We start from the raw sequence: 19496 nt of genomic DNA on the forward strand, positions 1-19496 counted from the left end.
TAGCGAAGTTAAAAGGAATTAAAAAGTTACCAAATTTGACTACCTTCCCTCCGAATAAAACATTTTGACATTTTGATAACTTTTTTATTATTTCAATAAAACTTTTTAAGAACATTCCAAAGTTTACAGTAAATACAAATTAAATACTAAATGTGAAATTCTCGGTGCCAGGAGAAATGGTGAATAAAAGCAATGGCCACGTTGCAGGCTAGTGATGCAGGTATCACGTAAACAACCCTTTGTTAACAATTGGTATTCTTTACAGAACTTTGGGGAACAGAGATCGGGATGTGAACAAATTTGGGGCCGGGTACTGTCATCCCGGTGAATTTTCATCAACTTTGTAGTGTAGGTAACTGATGAAGGAAACACTGGGGAGGTTGAGATGCCTCCCATGAGACGTCAGGAACTCGGGGACAGTGGGTCTTTTAAATATGGCCTGTCTGTTTTCAGACATCAACGATTAACCAGAACTTAATTTAGCGATTGACAAGTCCATGTGCCTCTTGTAAGAGTAAAGGGGGCACGCTAAAGACAAGGTTTCTGTTTTCTGAATATTCCCTGCAGGATGGCCCCAGAAGTGGCAGCTGTTGAGAGGAAAGGAGGGTACAACCAGCTGTGTGACCTCTGGGCGGTGGGCATCACTGCCATCGAGCTGGCCGAGCTTCAGCCACCCATGTTTGACCTTCACCCAATGAGGTCAGTGTGTCCAGTGCAGATTGGCACTTATTCACCATGCCATGAATTCTTTTAGTCTTGTTAGGACTAGATATTCCTCTTACTAGAATGTGAAATGTTGAAATATGCAATGTTTTATTTGTTTTTCAGGGCATTATTTCTAATGACAAAGAGTAATTTTCAGCCTCCTAAACTAAAAGATAAGTTGAAGTGGTAAGTCTTTGCTTATTGACTTTTATAGCAAGATGAGCAAAAAGGGAATTAAAATACAGAAGCTTAATTTTCAACCTTTCTTAGGTCAAATAGTTTTCATCATTTTGTGAAGATGGCACTTACCAAAAATCCAAAAAAAAGACCCAATGCAGAAAAGCTACTACAGGTATTATTTTACCCCCCAAACAGTCTCATATTCATAAGATAAGGTGTTTCATCAAATTTCTAAAGTGTTCTGTGTGTTTTATTTATAGCACCCGTTTGTCACCCAGCCTCTGACAAGGTCTTTGGCAATAGAGTTGCTGGATAAAGTGAATAATCCAGATCATTCCACATACCACGATTTTGATGATGACGACCCTGAGGTAGGAATTGTTTTCACTAGCTAGTGCACATAATTGTGTGTGTGTGTGTGTGTGTGTGTGTGTGTGTGTGTGTGTGTGTGTGTGTGTGTGTATGATTCAATGTTTGAACATTTTTATCTAGTTAACTGTTGGTTGGGGAGGGTAACTAATTCTTTGTCCTGGGAAGTCATCACTTGCTAGATTTTTCTTACTGGCTGTTTGATGATCACTGTGGAAGATGGCAAAATCATTTTGTTGTTGAAATTACTGTAGTTACTTCAAAGTAGTCACTGTAGGTTGCTCAGTCATCAAGTGAAGAGCACCTAGATGATGTTAAAACAATCCAGTCTTCTGGAAAGAACCCTCGGGCCAGGCTTCATCCAATACTGGGAGTTGGTGGGTAACAACTGAAACCGTGATTCTCCACTGTGGAAACAAAGCCAAGCCAGTGTTGTCCTCTGCTTTCATTGTCGCTGCCTTTTAAGCCATGGCTGTCCGAATCAGCAACTGCAGCTCCTCCACTCCCAGCAGCAGCAGTTAGGTCAAGGGCTGTAGGCAGAGAGAATTCTGTTCCTCAGACTCCGGCTACGAAGGGAACTTAACTAAACCTCTGTCCCTCTAAAGAACTCAAGAGTCAGAGGTTCAGGTGGAATTCTGCTCCTCAGAGAGGCTGAACAGCGAGTGGCTCACCTCCTCTCCTTGCTCGCGTCCTCCTAAAAGCCCCGTGCTTCTCCTCGCCCCTCCTTAAAGACCCTTTCTCACCTGGCTCCTCCCTACCACTTCCGGTCAGCTAGCTGCTGACGCAGCCTCCTGACCGCAGGTGAATTTTATTTAACCAAACACATCTTTGCATCATCAAACAAATGTTTGTAGCTAGAGTTTTCCTGCGTTGCCCACAGTCAGGACAAATCTTTGTCACCCGCCAGTCCCCCAGCCGCTCAGACCCAACCAAGTAAACACAGAGACTTATATTGCATACAAACTGTATGGCCGTGGCAGGCTTCTTGCTAACTGTTCTTATAGCTTAAATTAATCCATTTCCATAAATCTATACCTTGCCACGTGGCTCGTGGCTTACCGGTGTCTTCACATGCTGCTTGTCATGGCGGCAGCTGGCAGTGACTCCTTCTGCCTTCCTGTTCTTTCTTTTCTCCTCTCTGTTAGTCCTGCCTATACTTCCTGCCTAGGCACTGGCCAATCAGTGTTTTATTTATTGACCAATCAGAGCAATTTGACATACAGACCATCCCACAGCAAATGTTCCAGAGCATAAACAAAAGTAACACACCTTAAAATAGTATTCTACAAGAAGCCCCTGTGTGTTAGAGATAAAATAGCCCTAACGTGCCGGAAGCGTTGGTATTGGTGGAACCCCATTTCTGTCAGCATATTCCCCACTCCTAGCATAAGAATAGCCATGTGCCTGCGGTTGACTCAGTATTTGTGGCACAGCCACGCTCCGTTACTGCCTTCAGAGTTCAAAGGTGACTCGGAAGGAACGAGAATCCTCTCCGTAAATCAGGTGGCTGGTCAGCATGTCCTCAGGGAGAACCCTGTGTCAACTCAGCATCGTTCTAGCTCTCCATAGTTACACCCTGATCAAAGGACTGTCTTTTTGATAAGTTCTGAAAAGGAGTTGGCAAGTAGGAAAATGAAGTGTAAAGTGTATTTGATCCAGTACTAGGGAGGTCATTTGTTTGCTATTTTGTGTCAGTTTAGGAAACTTGGCTGTATGAATTTGACTAGTACACAGGAGGTCCTGTATCTGCACAGTACAGGGGCTGTTAAAGTGACCTCTAGCCAGCCGTGGCGGTATACACTTGTAATCTCATTACTCAGGAGGCTGAAGCGGGGAGATTAGAAGCCACGGTCTGCCTGGGGTGTATAATGAGACCCTAGACCATGTAAGCAAAGCCCGGCAAAGCAGTCTTAATAATCAATGGAAATAATTAGATTTTTTTCCATGAGATTTTAATTTTTTGTCAAAGCATTAAAAATTCTTATTATGAAATTATGTAGTATTAACATATAATAGGAAGTAAGGCTAATATATGTGTATTTCGTTTTCATGTTGCAAAATAATGTAAATCACTGTAGCCAGCTGGCCAGTGGCTGCCAAGTCGGTTATACCTCATCCTTCAACTTCATGATACAGAGCAAGGATGTTTTCCGCCATGCTCCTTCTAGTCACACTTGTGATGTGTGCCTGCTGTTCACATGGCAGTTGGTGAGCTAAGGTGGACGGCTGTATTTGATGCAGGTCCAACTAGCATGCTGTAGTGACTGGGATCAGCAGTGCCAGGCAAGGACCGTTTCTTATGGCAGGACAGTAAATGCTCTGCTGTTGTCTGAGCTCAGCTCACTTGTAACACAGCATGTCCTCTTTGCACTGTGTCCAAAGAAGACAAATAATGTATTAAATGGAGACACCGTGTGGGAGGAGGCTTCTGAAGACTCCAGGCAGCGGCAATGGGGGTGTGAGCCTTTTGTACAGGAGAAACTTGTTAGCATCGTTATCACCTGAGATGGCTGCTACATCCAGCCTCAAGTGTAGGAAGGAGCTGCTGAGGGTTCCACACAGGCCTCATGACGCCCTAAGGTTGTAAGAACGCCGTGCATGTACAGTTAGTAGATGAGCTCATCGCCACTCTGCCCTTTCTTAGGGGCAGTCACTTAGGATAATTCTAATACATGGAAAGAGAAGAGGGGACTGCTCCTTCAAGAAAATGAACATAAGGGAGAAAATTTGTTCGCTGAAGAAAAATAGTCTTTAAAGCTTTTGGCATTACTCCTTGGGTTTCTCTCTTGTTCACTTAGTGGAAAGGCTGCAGCAGATTTTCTTTAATTACAGATTTCCCTCTGCCACATTTCTCTGTGGTTTCTTTTCAAAAGCTGGTTGCAGCCTTGGAACAGCTATTGGATTATGGAAGTATTCAGTTTTGAATGTTAATTTATATTTGGCCCAGTGAACACTATTGGGAAGCTACTGTGGATGAAATACATCCCCTAATCTTCAAAAGCTCTGCTTCGGGAGTAAGAAAAAAGAATAGCCACTTTCCGTTCGAGAGACTCAGACGCACTTCCTGTGAGGACTCAGAACACTTCCTGTGAGGACTCAGACACACTTCCTCTGAGAGAACTCAGACGCACTTCCTCTGAGGACTCAGACACACTTCCTGTGAGAACTCAGACACACTTCCTGTGAGAGGAAGTCATTGCCGTGTCCCAGTTCTCCTGCCCGTGCTGTGATAAAACCAACCGAGGGAGAAGGAGGAGGTTTATTTGGCTCTAGTCGCAATCATGGTCGATCGTTGAAGAAGCCAGGGCAGAAGCTGAAGGCAGGAGCCGAAGCCAACACCATGGAGGCACACGCTTGCTGTCTTGTTCTTCGTGGCTTTCTTGTACCACCCAGGGACACCTGCACAAGGTGGCACTGCCCACCGTGGGCTGAGCCCTCCCATAGTAATCATGAATCTATAGTCTTGACTACTGGCCAGTCTGATGGAGGCATCGACCCCAGCCTGTGTCAGGTTGACAAAAAACTAACCTCTCTTAAAGAAAGAGTGTACTTTTCTTGTTTTGTAAAATTCCTAGAAAATTTAAGGGAGATTATTGTTGGGGTGGGCACACGTTTCTTTTTGTGGTAAGATGTACATGCCTGGTTATGTTTTTAAAGATGGGGACCCAAAGTGAACTTAATGACACCAAAGCTTCAGAATTCACTGTCTTAGATCATTGACCTAAGATGATTGGCATCCATTGTCCCTAAAACTCCAGGCAGAAGTGGACTTGAGTTTGAGCCCCGTGGCCATCAATTCCAGACTTGAGTAGTGAGTGGAGGGGGAGAACCCCTGAAGGGGCTTGGTGACGCTGTGGTGAACCCTTTCTATAGAAACAGACTGCAGTGGGATTGACCTTGAGCCATACTTGGCTTCACCTAGAAGGGACATTGAGGCCACCACTGCTCCCTTTGCCGCAGGTCATGTCAGACTGAGCGCTGTGTGCATTTATTGTCAGACGAGCACTGGTTGTGAGCAGCTGCAGTGGAAGCAGGAAGTTCATCGGTATCCCTGGCCACTCCTTTAGTTGCAGTAGCACCCTTCCGTCCCCAGTTGTGAAACCAGAAGTGTCCCCAATATTGCCATATGTCTCTTAATGTACAAAATTTCCCTCTGGTTATAAAACACTAGCTTGCCCAGCATGATGACACTTTAATCATCATCTTTAACAGGATCACAGGTTCAAAGACAGTGTTTGCTACATAGTGAAATGCTGTGAGCCATAGAAATATGTAGTAGGAATTCAGCTAACTGACAAAAGCTATTACCTGGAAGGTGAAGGACTTTTCCAGAGGAAGGCAAGGCTCGAGGAGTATTGGTGTTATTTGGCTTTTGAGTATATCGGCTGCTTTCTGCTGTGAATTTCATGTGTGCTGTTATAGCTTCCCCAGTTGATTCCTTCTCCTGAGACCTCCTAACAGTGTGGATTGGTCATTCTCTGGGCAGAGTTTTTCCCTATACAGTTAAGACATTTGGATAACAGTCACACAGGCAAGGCTTCCTTCTTCCAGGCTTTTTCCCCCCTCTTTTTTTAGTATTAGAATCAGACATCTCCTTTAGCTAGTATCCAAGGCCAGAGTCAGCTCTGGACAATCTGAGATACCTCTCAAACATCCAAGGACAAATAGCAGACAGAATAAGCATTCCAGACCTAGGCTCACTTGTGTTAGGTACATAGCTTTGTTTCTTGTGCAAATTAAGCTCAGACCCTCCTTTCTTCTACAGCCCAAGTGGCACCCCTAGACGTCCCCTCCAATGATGAACTCAGAACAAATGGGCTTTTTTCATACCAGGTGTTTCAAGCTATGATGCAGGCTTCCTAGCTACCGAGCAGACTTGCCCCGTCCCACCAGAAAGCGGTAGAGCCAGAGTATCGTGGGTTGTATGTGGATTTAAACTGGACTGGGGAGGGAGGGAGGGAGGGAGGAGGAGGAGGAAGAGGAGGAGGAGGAGGAGGAGGATGGAAGAAACTTAGAACAGTGAGAGGACAGGAGAGGAAGGGACAGGGAGGAGCTAAGGATGAGGACAGAACTGAAGCTGTGTAGACAGATTTGTCTTAGAAGAATAAAGTGAATGGACTAAAGAGCTCGGTGTGCTTAGATTTATTCAAGTATCCCTCAGATTAATTCTCGCTGCTGGTAGCATCTCTTCTGGAACCCTGGGAAAAGGCTTTTGGGGGCTGGACCCCAAAAGTCTTCGATGGTGAAATCCAATATGTATATATAAATAAATAAACTGGCTTATGTTACCTATCCAATAGTCATAGAACCTATGAATAATAACTTGGATCAACATGAAATGGCTTATAAAGGATAAAATTTTATGTATTTGTCAAGAAGTATTTTTTTAAGCCTAAGCCAAGCATGCTTGTGCAGACCTACAATCTCAGCACTTGGAAGGTCTGGAATCAAGATGAAAAAGTTCAAGGCTAGCCTCAGTTACTTAGAAAGTTTGAGGCTATTATGAGCAACATAAAATCTTAAAGTAAAAAGGAATAGTTGGTCATGGTGGTGCACATCTGTAATGCCAGAACTGAGGTAGAGACTAAATGAGTAAAAGAAGGCTAGCCTGGGCTATATAGAGATACTGTGGATTAAAAGGAGGGTGGTTGGTGAGATGGCACAGTGGTTATAAATAAGGGCTCTTGCTGCCAAGCCTAAGGACCTGAGTTCAATCCCTGGAACATGCATGTTGGAAGGAGAAAAATGACTCACTCAGGTTGTCCTCTGACCTCCACGTGCATGCCACTGCGTGTGTGTTCACACACATGTGCACACATAGTAAATAAACAGACAAATAAAGGGATTGCTTTTTTTTTTAACAAACCAAAAATGGTTTATTTTACTCACAATATTTAATACACCTTACAAGTTATTTCAGCCTTAAGGTATGGAAAGCATTGCTTAAAAAGGAAGTTGAAAGTTATTTATCTTTGTGAGTGGCTTGTTTCTCTCAGTCCATGAGGGTGGCCCCTGCTTCATAATTGTTTTTGTGAATTACTGTCTCCCCTGTACTTGGGAACTTATCACAGCAGATTTTATGACTAGATTTTAGACAATTTGTATTTGGAGGGTCAAGCTTAAATTTTGTATTTTGAGAGTGTATCTCTGTGGCCTTTGTCCCTTCAGGGGGCCCCCATCCCCAGATCCTGAACTCTGTTCTGCCTGTTCGAGCTCTTCCTTTTTGGCCACGTTAATTAGACTAAGCTGTGCCCAGTGTCATCCCACCCGCTTTAACTTCAGGGAAGGTGTCATGACAGCCCTTTCTCCCGGTGATCCTCCTCTGTGTGCATTGTTTGGGGAGGCTTTCTTGTACAGCCCTCTCCATCAGTACAGGTGCATGGAAAACCCCATCAGGGCTTTGGTTTGTCTCTGTTCTCCATGCTGGGAATAATATGGCCTCCAGATCATCGATGTCTACTCATGTCTTCTGGGAATCCGATTCCCAACATGCTGGAGGTTTCATTCCCAAGAGTTTCCTCAAACCATAAGTTTCCCTTCATCCTTTTGATACTCGGAGTCATTGACAGCTCTCACATTGACACACGCAGAGTAAGAGTTCCAAAGCCAGCTTCTGAGAACAACTCCTTCCAATTCAATGATTGCTGTGGACTTGCCTTTTCTAGCAGAAATGATAACTGTGTATCTAAAATCCAGAGAGACTAAGATGGAACAAAGAACATGCTTTTAACGAAGGGGGCCAGGGGCTCCTGAGAAACAGATGCTGGAGTTGACGGAAATAGAATTACACAGTTTTGAACAGTCTTACTTCAGTCGGTTCACTTCATATTGTGGCAAAAAAAAAAAAAAAAAAATGAAACAGGCCGCCATCTCCTACCCTCTGCAAGTGAATGTGTACTGAATGGTATTTCAGAAATCTGTATGTCAAAGAAGAGGTTTAAAGGACACTTGAGGGCCAGACGGCTCAGTGGGTAAAGGTGTCTGCCACCCAACCCGAGTCGAGTTCCATCCCTCGACCTACGTGGTGGAAGGAAAGAACCAGCTCTCCCAGGTTGTCCTCTGACCTCCACACATGCCTGAATGTGTACACATCAGAAACCAAGATATAATAAAAATGAAACATGAGTAAAAGATGTCTGGGCTCCATTATTCTGAAATGCTGTGTACAGATCACCAGAGTGCTGTCTCTCCTTTGTCTGAATCATGGTTTCAGGTCTCTTTTCATCTCCCGTTTGGAAGCGGTCTCGTTATACTACCCAGGCTAGCGTTCATCACTCAGGGTACCTCCTCCTGCCTCAGCCCCCACCCCGGAGTGGCTGGGACTATAGGTGTGCCCCCCACTGCTTCTGGCTCAGTGGCTCTCAGCCTTCCTAATGCTGCGACCCTTTAACACAGTTCTTCATGTTGTGCTGACCCCCAAACATAACATTATTTCTGTTGCTACTTCACAACTGTAATTTTGCTACTGTTATGAAGCATAACAAAAATATCTGATATGTAGGATGTCTGATATTGTGAACCCTGTGAAAGGGTCATTACACACACACACACACACACACACACACACACACACACACACACACACACACACACTTGGGTCCTGACTCACAGGCTGAGAACCACTGTTCTGGTTTCTCTGCCTGAGTATAACCAGTTTATTCTTAGGAAATGGATCTGTACACCCCTACTGTTATGCGTACAAATAAACAGATACATGACTTACTTCTTTGTGTATTTTACCTAGTCTTATAAGCACGTTCTACCAGAATAAAAACAAATTTGCTTTGAGTGGACAACTTAAAATATTTTTATTTTTACGTTCATAGTTTGAACTGATACTGTGATTACCTTTTTAAAATATGAAAATTTGCTCTAATTCTCATTTTTGTAAAATGAAGCATTTCATTTATCTTTGCATAATTCTGTGGATAAAACTGACTTGATTGTCAGATGTTACATAGCAATAATTTTGGTTGTTTTTTTTTTAAGCCTCTTGTTGCTGTTCCACATAGAATTCCTTCAACAAGTAGAAATGTAAGAGAAGAAAAAACACGCTCAGAGATAAACTGTGAGTACAGACCCTTAACCATCATAATTCAGTGGCCAAAAAACGAGATTTTTAAACTGTAGTTTAGTTAGAATTATTTTTTTGTTTCTTTTTCTTTGTAAATACTGTTATATGTAAAATTTAATGAGGGCTATACGAATTTTATTTTCTTTATTCCTTTGGAACTTTTGGTGACAAGAAAGGGGATATATATGTTACATTTTGGAAGGAAAAGTAAAACATGGGAACTGAGAAGATCGACGTCATCAAGGGAATGCATCTTGGCTCCTGAGTGCTTTTGAGTTACCTGGAGAGCTTGTTAAACGCAGCCTGTGGTTCAGTAGACAGGGCGGAGTGGATCTTCTGAGAAGCTCCCAGCACACGTGTGCCTGTGCCGAAGGGCCACACTGTGTGCGAACTAGAGAGATGTCTGGAAACCAGCTGTGAGTTCCCTGGGACTTAAAGGTACCTTCTCAGGCTTCACCCATCCAGAGCCTGCCTAAGGGCTGGTCTCACATTGGCCCAGGAGTCCACATGTTGATCTCTTGATCACTCTTTGCTAATTTGTATCAACAACCATCAACTTCCTGTATGTGTGTGTGCTGCAGGAAACTAGACACCTCTAGCCTAACTTTCCTAAGGCTCCTGTGTACTCTGTACATGTCCCTGTGGGTAGGGACAGATAACAGACTTTAGTAAGTGTCGTATTCTTCATATGTGGAGGGAAGAACAGGATTCAGACTCCATTTTGGTTATTTATAGATTTGATATCTGAGACTTTCAAGGTTTATTCTTGGTTTTAATGAATTTTTGGGGCGTATCTTACTTAGAATTTCTGTTGTTGTGATAAAACACCACGACAAAAACTTGGGGAGGAAAGGGTTTTTTCATCTTATAGCTTGTAGGCCATCATCTAGGAAAGGCACTTGACAGGAACTCCAGGTAGGGCAGGAGCCAGTGCAGATGCCGTGGAGGAATCCTGCTTACTGGCTTGCTCAGCATGCTTTCTTAAAACACCCAGGACCACCAGCCCACAGTGGCACCACCCTAGTGAACTGGACAGCCCCCAACCCCCATCAATCATCAGTCAAAAAAAATCTCCACAGGCTTGCCCACTGGCCAGTCTGGTGGGAGCACTTTCTTAATTAAGGTTCCCTCCTCTCAGATGACTCTAGATTGTGTTAAGTTGAAAACAATAGCTAGTACAAGGTGTTTTATGATGACGTGTAAAATTTGCTATGTGGAAGGGTGTCCATGCTGTTCCTATAAAGACAGGCTTTGGAAGGATGATTGAGTGTATTTTTTCTTTGTAATGTTTTGTTCCCAGCTCCCTGACATTTCTCCATGTGACCAGTTCCCAACTAAATGGTGTTCAAGCAACGCAACAGAAGTAAAAACTTCCTTGTTTGCAGAAAGGCTGCTTGATGCCCTTTCTCTTTCAGAAAGCCCCTTTGCCTTCAGCTCTTGCCTTGTGTACATGCAGGGAAGCGGTAGGAGCGACAGACACAGCCCGAGAGACAGTTACAGGCAGGGTTGGGCATTCTTAAGAGCACAGGCAGGGTTGCCCACTGGGATGGATGGTCGGCAGTCATTTAAACAGTAGCCGGAAGAAGACTGTGACAGAGGCATGTCACAGCGTCAGGAACTCGGGGAACCCAGCGTCAGAACACACGAGTGATGCCAGTGTTAGGTATGAAGAATGAGTCTCTGTGGAGACTTTCGTCATCCCCCTGGGAACGCGTCCCCATCCACAGAGCACAGGAACAGGGAGTAATGCTGACTACTGTTTTAATACCTTGCTGAAAGTTAGTTTGTAATGGTTGGTGTGAGATTGTGTGCGAACAGTGATAAAGGACTCATTCTTGAAGAGTACTCCAGACCAACTTTGACATCAGAGCACCAAAGAATCGGAGACTGCAGGAAGTTCAGCTGACGGGAAAACATCCATTGTCTCACAAAGATCCTGAGGGGCAGAAGTCTAGCGCGTGTCTCAGTCACTGTTCTTCTGTTGCTGTGAAGAGACACCATGACCACGACAACTCTTAGAAAGGAAAGCATGTAATTGGGGGGGCGTGCATGGCACTGGAGCAGTAGCCAAGAGCTACATCCTGATCCACAGGCTGCAGGAAGAGTGAGAAGTAGGCCTGGCATGGGCTTCTGAAACTTCAAAGCCCACCCCAGTGATACACTGCCTCCAACAAGGCCACACCTCCTAGTCCTTCTCAAATAGGGCCACTCCCTGATAACTGAGCATTCAAATCTATGAGATTATGGGGGCCATTCTTATTCAGACTACCACATTTACAGTTTCAGAGGGTCAGTCCGTTAGGATCGTGGTGGGGCACCTAAGATCTACATCCTGATCAACGGCCAACCGAGGGAGCCTGGTTCTCGAATGGACTTTTGAAACCTGAAAGCCCCCTCCCAATGAGGCCACACCTAGTCCAACAAGGCCACACCTCTGATCTTTTCAAACAGTTCCACTCCCTGATAACTTAAGTATTCAAATATATGAACCTGTGGATGCCATTCTTATCAAACCACTGCATTCCACTGGCTGACCTCCATAAGCTTGTAGCCATATCAGAAAGCAAAAATGTATTCAGTCCAACTTCAGAAGTCCCAGTAGACTATCACAGTCTCAACACTGTTAAAGTCCAGTCTCTTCTGAGACTCCTGGGACTCCCTTCACTGTAACCCCTATAAAATGAAAATCAAAAAGCAGATTTACTTCCACCATAAAATGGCACAGAATATATATTCCCATTTCAAAGTGGGGGAAAGGGAGCATAGTGAGGAAATACTGGGTCAGAGCTAGGCCAACACTCAGCTGGGCAAACTCCACACTCTGCATCTCTGCGTCTGCTGTCAGAGTGCTCTCCAGCCCTCCAGCTCCTGTCGGATTTGTGAACTGCAGCACACTTCGCTCCCTTGGGCTCGTTCTGTGCTGTCTTCAGCCTTCCTTGTCAGGCATCCCAAGATTCTGGCATCTCTAACATCCTGGGGTCTCGAATACAATTCGGGCTTCATCTTCACAGCTTCACGGAAGGCCTCTCTGGGCCTTCTTGCAGAGACAGCCCTGACACACACCTGGCCTTGAGCTTTCCTTAGCCATGGCTGGAGATTCCACAACTCCTCTCTTGGTTCCTTGACTCTAAAGGTAGAACCACATGGCTGAAGCTGCCAAGTTTTGCTGCTGGATGGGGAACTTGGCCTCTGTCTTAGTTAGGGTTTCTCTTGCGTGAAGAGACACCATGTCAACAGCGACTCAGAAAGGAAAACATTTAGTTGAGGTGGCGGCTTACAGTTTCGGAGGTGTAGTCTTCTGTCTTCATGGTGGGGAGCATGGAGTATGGCAGCATGCAGGCAGACACGGTGCTATAGAACTCTGCATCTTGATCCCAAGGCAACAGGAAGTGAACTGAGACAGTGGGCAGTATCTTGAGCATACATGAGACCTCAAAGCCTGCCTCCATGGTGACCCACTTCCAGTAAGACTGCACCTTCTCCAGCAAGGCCACCCCTCCTAATAGCACCACTTCCTTTGGGGGGCCATCTTCTTTCCAACCACCACAGCCCTCCTTCAGTTACGTCTGCATCAGATCTCTGTTGTAGATGGTTTCCGTCACTACTCAAGCTTTTCTTGAATTCCTCTTCACAAATTGGAAGCTTAGCTGGGTAGGGTCTTGGCCTGAGGTCACTACTCCCTTTATTCCATTTAGCATAAGACTTTTCTTTAGTCTGTTTATCTCATTGACACAGGACTTAACTCCATTACACTTCCTAGTGTTCCTTTTCCCATCAAACTGTACATTTTCTATTTTTCTTTGACCAGCTTACTCTCTTTCATTATAGATCTGCATAAGAGTGATTACTAATAACCACAGGACACAGTCAATATTAGGTTATCTTGCAGTCAATTCTGCCAGTGCCATTAATCCAGAACTCTTCAGTTTAGCCTCAGACAGATTGTTAGGACAAGGGCAAAAGGCAGCCGTATTCTTTGCCAGAATAGCACAAGAATGGTCTCTGAGCCTGTTACTAACGTTCTTTCCTTCTGAAACGTTCTGGTGCTGGCCCTGCAGTCCACATCTCCCTCCGCACCGATGTCCGTGTTCCTACTAGGATGGCCATATAAACCCCACTTAAAGCGTCCAGTTGCTTTTTCAGTCCAGAGTCTCAAGGTTTTCCATTTTCTACTGACAAGCATCACTGTCAAGCCTGTCACACCAATACCCAGGTCCCTGGTACCATTATCTGTCTTAGTCACTGTTCCATTGCTGTGAAGAGACACAATGACCACGGCAGCTCTTAGAAAAGAAAGCATGCGTGGTGGCGCACGCCTTTAATACCAGCACTCGGGAGGCAGAGGCAGGTGGGTCTCTGTGAGTTCGAGGCCAGCCTGGGCTACAGAGGGAGTTCCAGGAAAGGCGCCAAAACTACACAGAGAAACCCTGTTTCAAAGAACCAAAAGAAAAAGAAAAAGGAAAAAAGAAAAGAAAAGGAAGCATTTAACTGGGGTCTTGCTTACAGTTTCAGAGGGTCAGTCTGTTCTCATCATGGCAGGGAGAATGGCGGATCATGGCAACTGGAGCAATAGCCAAGAACCGCTTCCTGATCTGCAGGCAGAGAGAGAGCCTGGGCCTGGCGTGGGCTTCTGAAACTCAGAGCCCTCCCCCAGGGACACATGTCCTCCAGCAGGGCCACACCTCCTGATCTTGCAATGCTTTCAAGCAGCTCCATTCCCTGCTGACCAATAGGGCCAGTCTTCTTGGAACCACCACAGCACAGTGGAGTGTTTGTGGCTCAGAGCCCTGTTGACAACGCTGTCAGGATGTTATCTGGAGCTGTGATCGTTGAAGGCTTGGCTGGGCTAGATGGTTGCTTCCATACTCACAGGACTGGTAGCTGAAGGCCCTCCCTCTCCTTAGGGCAGCTCACAAAGGGGTTTCCTCCACACTAGATGATCCGCGGCAAAGACAGAACCTTACCTTGAAGGTCAGCCATTAGTTCTGCCGTGCTTGCTTTGTCATCCCCACACTCTGATCTAGTATAGGAGAGGACACAGAGGTCACTGGGCCATCTTGCAGCTGACCCCCACACCCACTCGTACCAACTGACGTCTGCCTTCCCAAATACCAAGTAAAAGGTCTCTTATACTAGACCATAGCACATGAGCAAGTTAGAGCCTGATTTCAGCATGTCATTTTGCTTGTTACTTTTTTTACTCTAGAAAATGCCTAGTAGGCAAAGGATAAACTCAGCGCAGAGCAATTGCCTGTTATGAACAAGGCCCTGGTCCAAACCCCAGTACTGCATGCATGCATACATGAATAAATAAATTAAGATGTTACATCACTTAATATTGACAGGAAGTTCCTGTGTTCAAGGCTAGCCTGAGCTAAAATGATGAGACCCTGTCTCAAAACAAAGCCAACAAGCAAAAAACAGGAAGGAAACATCCCATATCCTGACAAACTTCTTTTTCTTCTCAGTTGGCCAGGTAAAATTTGATCCTCCCTTACGGAAGGAAACAGAGCCACATCACGAACTTGTAAGTAACCTGGTCTTGGAATGTTAACCTCTGAACATAAATCTTAAATTTGCCTTTGTGATTGGTACTGACTAGCTAGTAATTAATATTTTCAAAAGTATTTGGAAAAAAATGGTAATTTGAAATACTGAATAAATAAATCTGTGTTGCTGAAATTGAGTATTTTCAAAATTATTTGAAGAGATAAGTTTACCATTCTCTGTTTTAAATGCTGGCCTTTTTTTTTTTTTTTTTTTAATTCATGTTTGGTTTTGAGGGTTTTGTTTTTTGTTTTTTGTGGCCATCAGGAAAAGTGCCATGGTCTCTAAGCAGCAGCCTGGCCTGGCATGTTTAGAGTGCTAACACTCAGCAGGTGTGGAGAATGGATCGTTTGCCTCTAAACAAAGGGAGCTTGCCTGCGTACACAGGCTCCTGAGGCTTCCTTCCTTCTGTGGTGGTGTTTATGTACTGTTGTCCAGATGCAATGCTCTCTCTGGTCCAGTCTTGGAGGCAGGGAGCTCTGCAAATATTTGAGTAGTTAATACTTTATAGAAGAGTCAAAATGAGCTTTAAAAAAAATCCTAATAAAATTGTTTTGCCAAGGCTGCAGATTATTAGTATGGTGGGTTTTTCCTTTCCCATTAATAAATTAGAAATAAATCATGTTAATAAATCCCAAAGGCTGATACAGTAGGAGCTTTCTTCTGAAGTTGAATGCGTATTCTCACCACTTGACTGGCACAAAGGAAGACATTAGCCTTTGTCTTACCATGTCAGGGTACTAGCCTGAAGGAAGAGAATGTTAAAATCCTAAAATGATCGTATTTTAACGTTAAAGCCTGCCATTCTTGTAGAAGGGTGGGGCAGGTTAAGAAACAGTTACAGTGTTTATGAATGAATGCTAATTGTGTTTTGTTAAGGCAGCCTGAGTGGACCAGCGCTAACCTAGTAACTGTGTTATCAAGCGGTGGCTGTCATGTTGCTTGTGTGGAGCCCACTTGCTGTCGTTGGAGTGTGCATTTGCCTTAATAAAATTGTGTTAGCAGGACCCACCTCCCCCGTGAGAGCGTCCCTTGTGAGTCTGTGGCCTGTCAGTCTAAGTGTCAATAACCTGGGTTTCTTGGTCTCTGCTAAACAGCCCGACAGTGATGGTTTTTTCGACAGTTCAGAAGAAATATACTACACTGCAAGATCTAATCTGGTATTTCTCATCTTCTGATTTTCTTTGTCAGCATTGTTTTAGTCTTTACTCTCCTAAGCTCAGACATTTGGTCCAGTTTTATCGTATTATAAACTAAAGCTTGTCATTTAGCAAGCTTTCATATATAAAAAAAATGCAGTAACTTTTTCCCATGACAAGTCAAATCTACTCAAGTGTAAAATTGCAGTAGTAAACATTTTTTTCTTCTACAAAAAATTTAATTAAATTTTTTTAAAAATTTAATTTCGTGGCCGGGCGGTGGTGGCGCACGCCTTTAATCCCAGCACTCGGGAGGCAGAGCCAGGCGGATCTCTGTGAGTTCAAGGCCAGCCTGGGCTACCAAGTGAGTTCCAGGAAAGGTGCAAAGCTACACAGAGAAACCCTGTCTCGAAAAACCACAAAAAAAAAAAAAAATTTTCTTACACAAATGTGAAGTTTTTTTTAGAAATGACATTTCTTTGTAAAAATGTCCAATATTCGTGATATATCTTATTTTGAAGAATGATAAACCATTGATATATATATACATTCATATATGTAACTTGATACTACATATAAATGGCATTTATATAATGTATATTAATATATTGTATATACTATATATTGCATGCATCGTATATAATTTGAACAAATGATTTATCCCTAATTTATCAGTAGAGTCAGGTGAAATTTTGAATTTGTTAGCATTATGCCATGTCTACTTTTCTCATGAAAAAGATCTGAACTGTACAGCATCCCTGAAGTTATATATATTAAGATTATCTTCCCATTGCATAGGAGAACTTCACCTAGTAAATATTAGATAGCTAGTGCTTTCTAAAACATTACTAAGCAGTTCTTTCTATTCATATGGCTGGCCAGAACCCCTGGTTACCCCAACATTTATCCCCACATTCTGCGCTTCTGCCTCTCAAAATGGGGTTTTCTTTCTCTTTCTCTCTAACTTGATTGGATACCTCTTTGAGTTCTGGTTAGTCTAAAGTTTTATATAAACGCTGAAACCCATATCTTACAATATTTATAAAACAAGATTTTAGACATCATTCTTTTGGAGAGAAGTTACTGTCTCATTAGATGAAGCAATACTTATAAGTAAAAATTCTTTTTTTGTTGTTTGGTTTTGGTTTGGGGTTTTTTTGGTTTTTTGTTTGTTTGTTTGTTTTTTGAGTCAGGGTTTCTCTGTGTAACAGCCCTGGCTGTCCTAGAACTCACTCTGTAGATCAGGGTGGCCTCAGACTCAGAGATCTGCCTGCCTCTGCCTCCTGAGTACTTGGGTTAAAGGTGTGTGCCACCTCCACCCACCACCAGTGCAGATGTAAGTTCTTAGCCATGCAAAAACACATAAGCTCAATTACCACAATGTGGCCACCAGTCAATTGCTGGCCGTGGAGCAAACACATGGGTACCGTGGAGGTCAGAAAACCAAAGGTGCTCTGGGCCAGTGTGGCTTTTGTGCTTCTGAGAGGAATTAAGGCTGGAGATTCACTGTGAACTGTCAGGGGAGGAAACAGATAGGTGCTCCTGTTTCCTGGCAATCAGTGTGGGATCACTGGCACAGACCACAGTTTTAAGAGGTATTTGACAAAGAGCTGATGTTAAGACACTGTTACACTACTTTTAGAAGTGGGAGTTAGCTCAAAGAGACGGAGCTGAGTCATCAAGGAGAAGATGATGAAGCTGTGAAGTTTCATGTGTCGTCTACAGTGGGCATCTGAAGAAAGGGGATAATGCAGCTGGGTGTGGCGGCTCATGCCGATAATTCCAGCACTTGGGAGGCTAAGGCAGGAAGAGAACTGAGTTCAGGGCCAACCTGAGCTACATACAACCTGAGTCCTAGGACAGCCTGAAGCTTAGGGAGAGCCGGTGATGAAGAAAAGAAAAGAATGAAGAAACTGGTTGTTGCAAGGCAGCAGCCTCAGAGGGCGGGAGGAGGCTGAGGAGGCCCAGGGAGTGAGCAGATGTGTGACTCCGAAGCAGGAGGCGTGTTTCAAAGGGCTTCTTAAAGTGAGAGGATGGGGTTTCAGTGTTAACCTGAGGGGCCAGGTGGGAGACAATCCAAAGAAAAGAGTCATTTCTGGATTATAATTTCCTTCAGAATTAGATGTTCAGACTAGAATGACAATTGGCGAATGTTGCAGAGGAAGTAGGTCACAGACTCAGAAGTTGAAGTCAACCCCACTATTTACTAACATCTTCTGTGAGGAATGGATGACAGCAAGAGCAGATATCAGACATTAGAACCGTGTGGAACCAGCCCCAACCTGTCTGAGTTGCCACACCCCTGGCTCCTCCCATCCTGTCTTGGAGTCAGGAGTGTCTTGTGACGCAGGGGAGGGCGTTAGGAACCCTTAACCTCTAGATAGCTATGGAAGAAGGGGGACACCTGAGACACTAGACTCTACAGTGCATAAAGATCAACTGTAAAGACTCATTCCTAGTGGTAACAAAAAGCTAACATTTATGTTGACAGTTTTACATGTTGTGTGTTATTCTAAACACCAAGTTCATCAACAATGGAGAGTATATATCTAACAGTGGCCCCATGATTATATATCACCTACTGATGTCATAATCACCTGGGCACACAAGACTGTTTTTGCCTTATTTTCCTTGTTTTACAAATGTAGCATTCAAGATGCAAAGGAGCTGAATGTTGTCCTTGTTCATTAGCTAAGCGTAACATTTGGGGCTAGTGGCCTCAGCCCTGTGCTGTGTGTGTGTGTGTGTGTGTGTGTGTGTGTGTGTGTGTGTGTGTGTACCCTCTACCCATCATCCTCAGCCCCTGTGCTGTGCTGTGTGTGTGTGTGTGTGTGTGTACCCTCTACCCATCATCCTCAGCCCCTGTGCTGTGCTGTGTGTGTGTGTGTGTGTGCCCTCTACCCATCATCCTCAGCCCCTGTGCTGTGGTGTGTGTGTGTGTGTGTGTGTGTGTGTGTGTGTGTACCCTCTACCCATCATCCTCAGCCCCTGTGCTGTGGTGTGTGTGTGTGTGTGTGTGTGTGTGTGTGTGTGTGTGTGTACCCTCTACCATCATCTCAGCTTGCTTGCTTGTATTGTCGTTTTGCTTTGAAGTAATGGGTTGTTCTCCCTCCCCTCAACATACATATTCCATAGTTTGTTTGTTTTTTTAACTGTGGAAAAACATAGTCTAAAATTCCCTGTTTTGATCTTTTTTTATAGTATAGTGCAGACTCACTGCACGCCAGTCATCTCCACAGCATCGCATTTTCCCACAGTGAACTCCATACCCGTTCCCTCTCACTGGCCCCAGTCACCGCCTGTCTGTTCTGCCTCTATGGGTGTGACTATCTTAGGGACTGTGGATAAGTGGAACCCTGACTGCTTGTCCTCTCCTGACTGTTCTAGCATCTTCACAGTTCCCTCACATTTCCCCATATGTCAGCATTTTCTTCTTCATGCTGAAAGAAATAGTCTGTGTATGTAAATGGCACATTTTACTT

At 44.2% G+C, this 19496-nt stretch overlaps 1 protein-coding gene across 4 annotated transcripts in view; it reads left to right on the forward strand.

Moving 5' to 3' along the window:
* Positions 1–19496, forward strand: part of Map4k3 (mitogen-activated protein kinase kinase kinase kinase 3) — a 168085-nt gene that overhangs the window by 100605 nt on the left and 47984 nt on the right. For 2 of the 4 annotated variants that reach the window (XM_028855218.2, XM_028855217.2), the window contains exons 9-15: positions 568–699; positions 829–891; positions 976–1057; positions 1146–1256; positions 9244–9322; positions 14797–14855; positions 15973–16035. In XM_028855218.2, the coding sequence (XP_028711051.1) occupies positions 568–699; positions 829–891; positions 976–1057; positions 1146–1256; positions 9244–9322; positions 14797–14855; positions 15973–16035 (589 nt within the window). The remainder of the gene's footprint in view (positions 1–567; positions 700–828; positions 892–975; positions 1058–1145; positions 1257–9243; positions 9323–14796; positions 14856–15972; positions 16036–19496) is intronic. The other 2 variants (XM_028855220.2, XM_028855219.2) reach the window with 1 other exon arrangement.

The sequence above is a fragment of the Peromyscus leucopus genome, chromosome 22 (assembly GCF_004664715.2).
Source record: "Peromyscus leucopus breed LL Stock chromosome 22, UCI_PerLeu_2.1, whole genome shotgun sequence".
NCBI classification, from domain to species: domain Eukaryota; kingdom Metazoa; phylum Chordata; class Mammalia; order Rodentia; family Cricetidae; genus Peromyscus; species Peromyscus leucopus.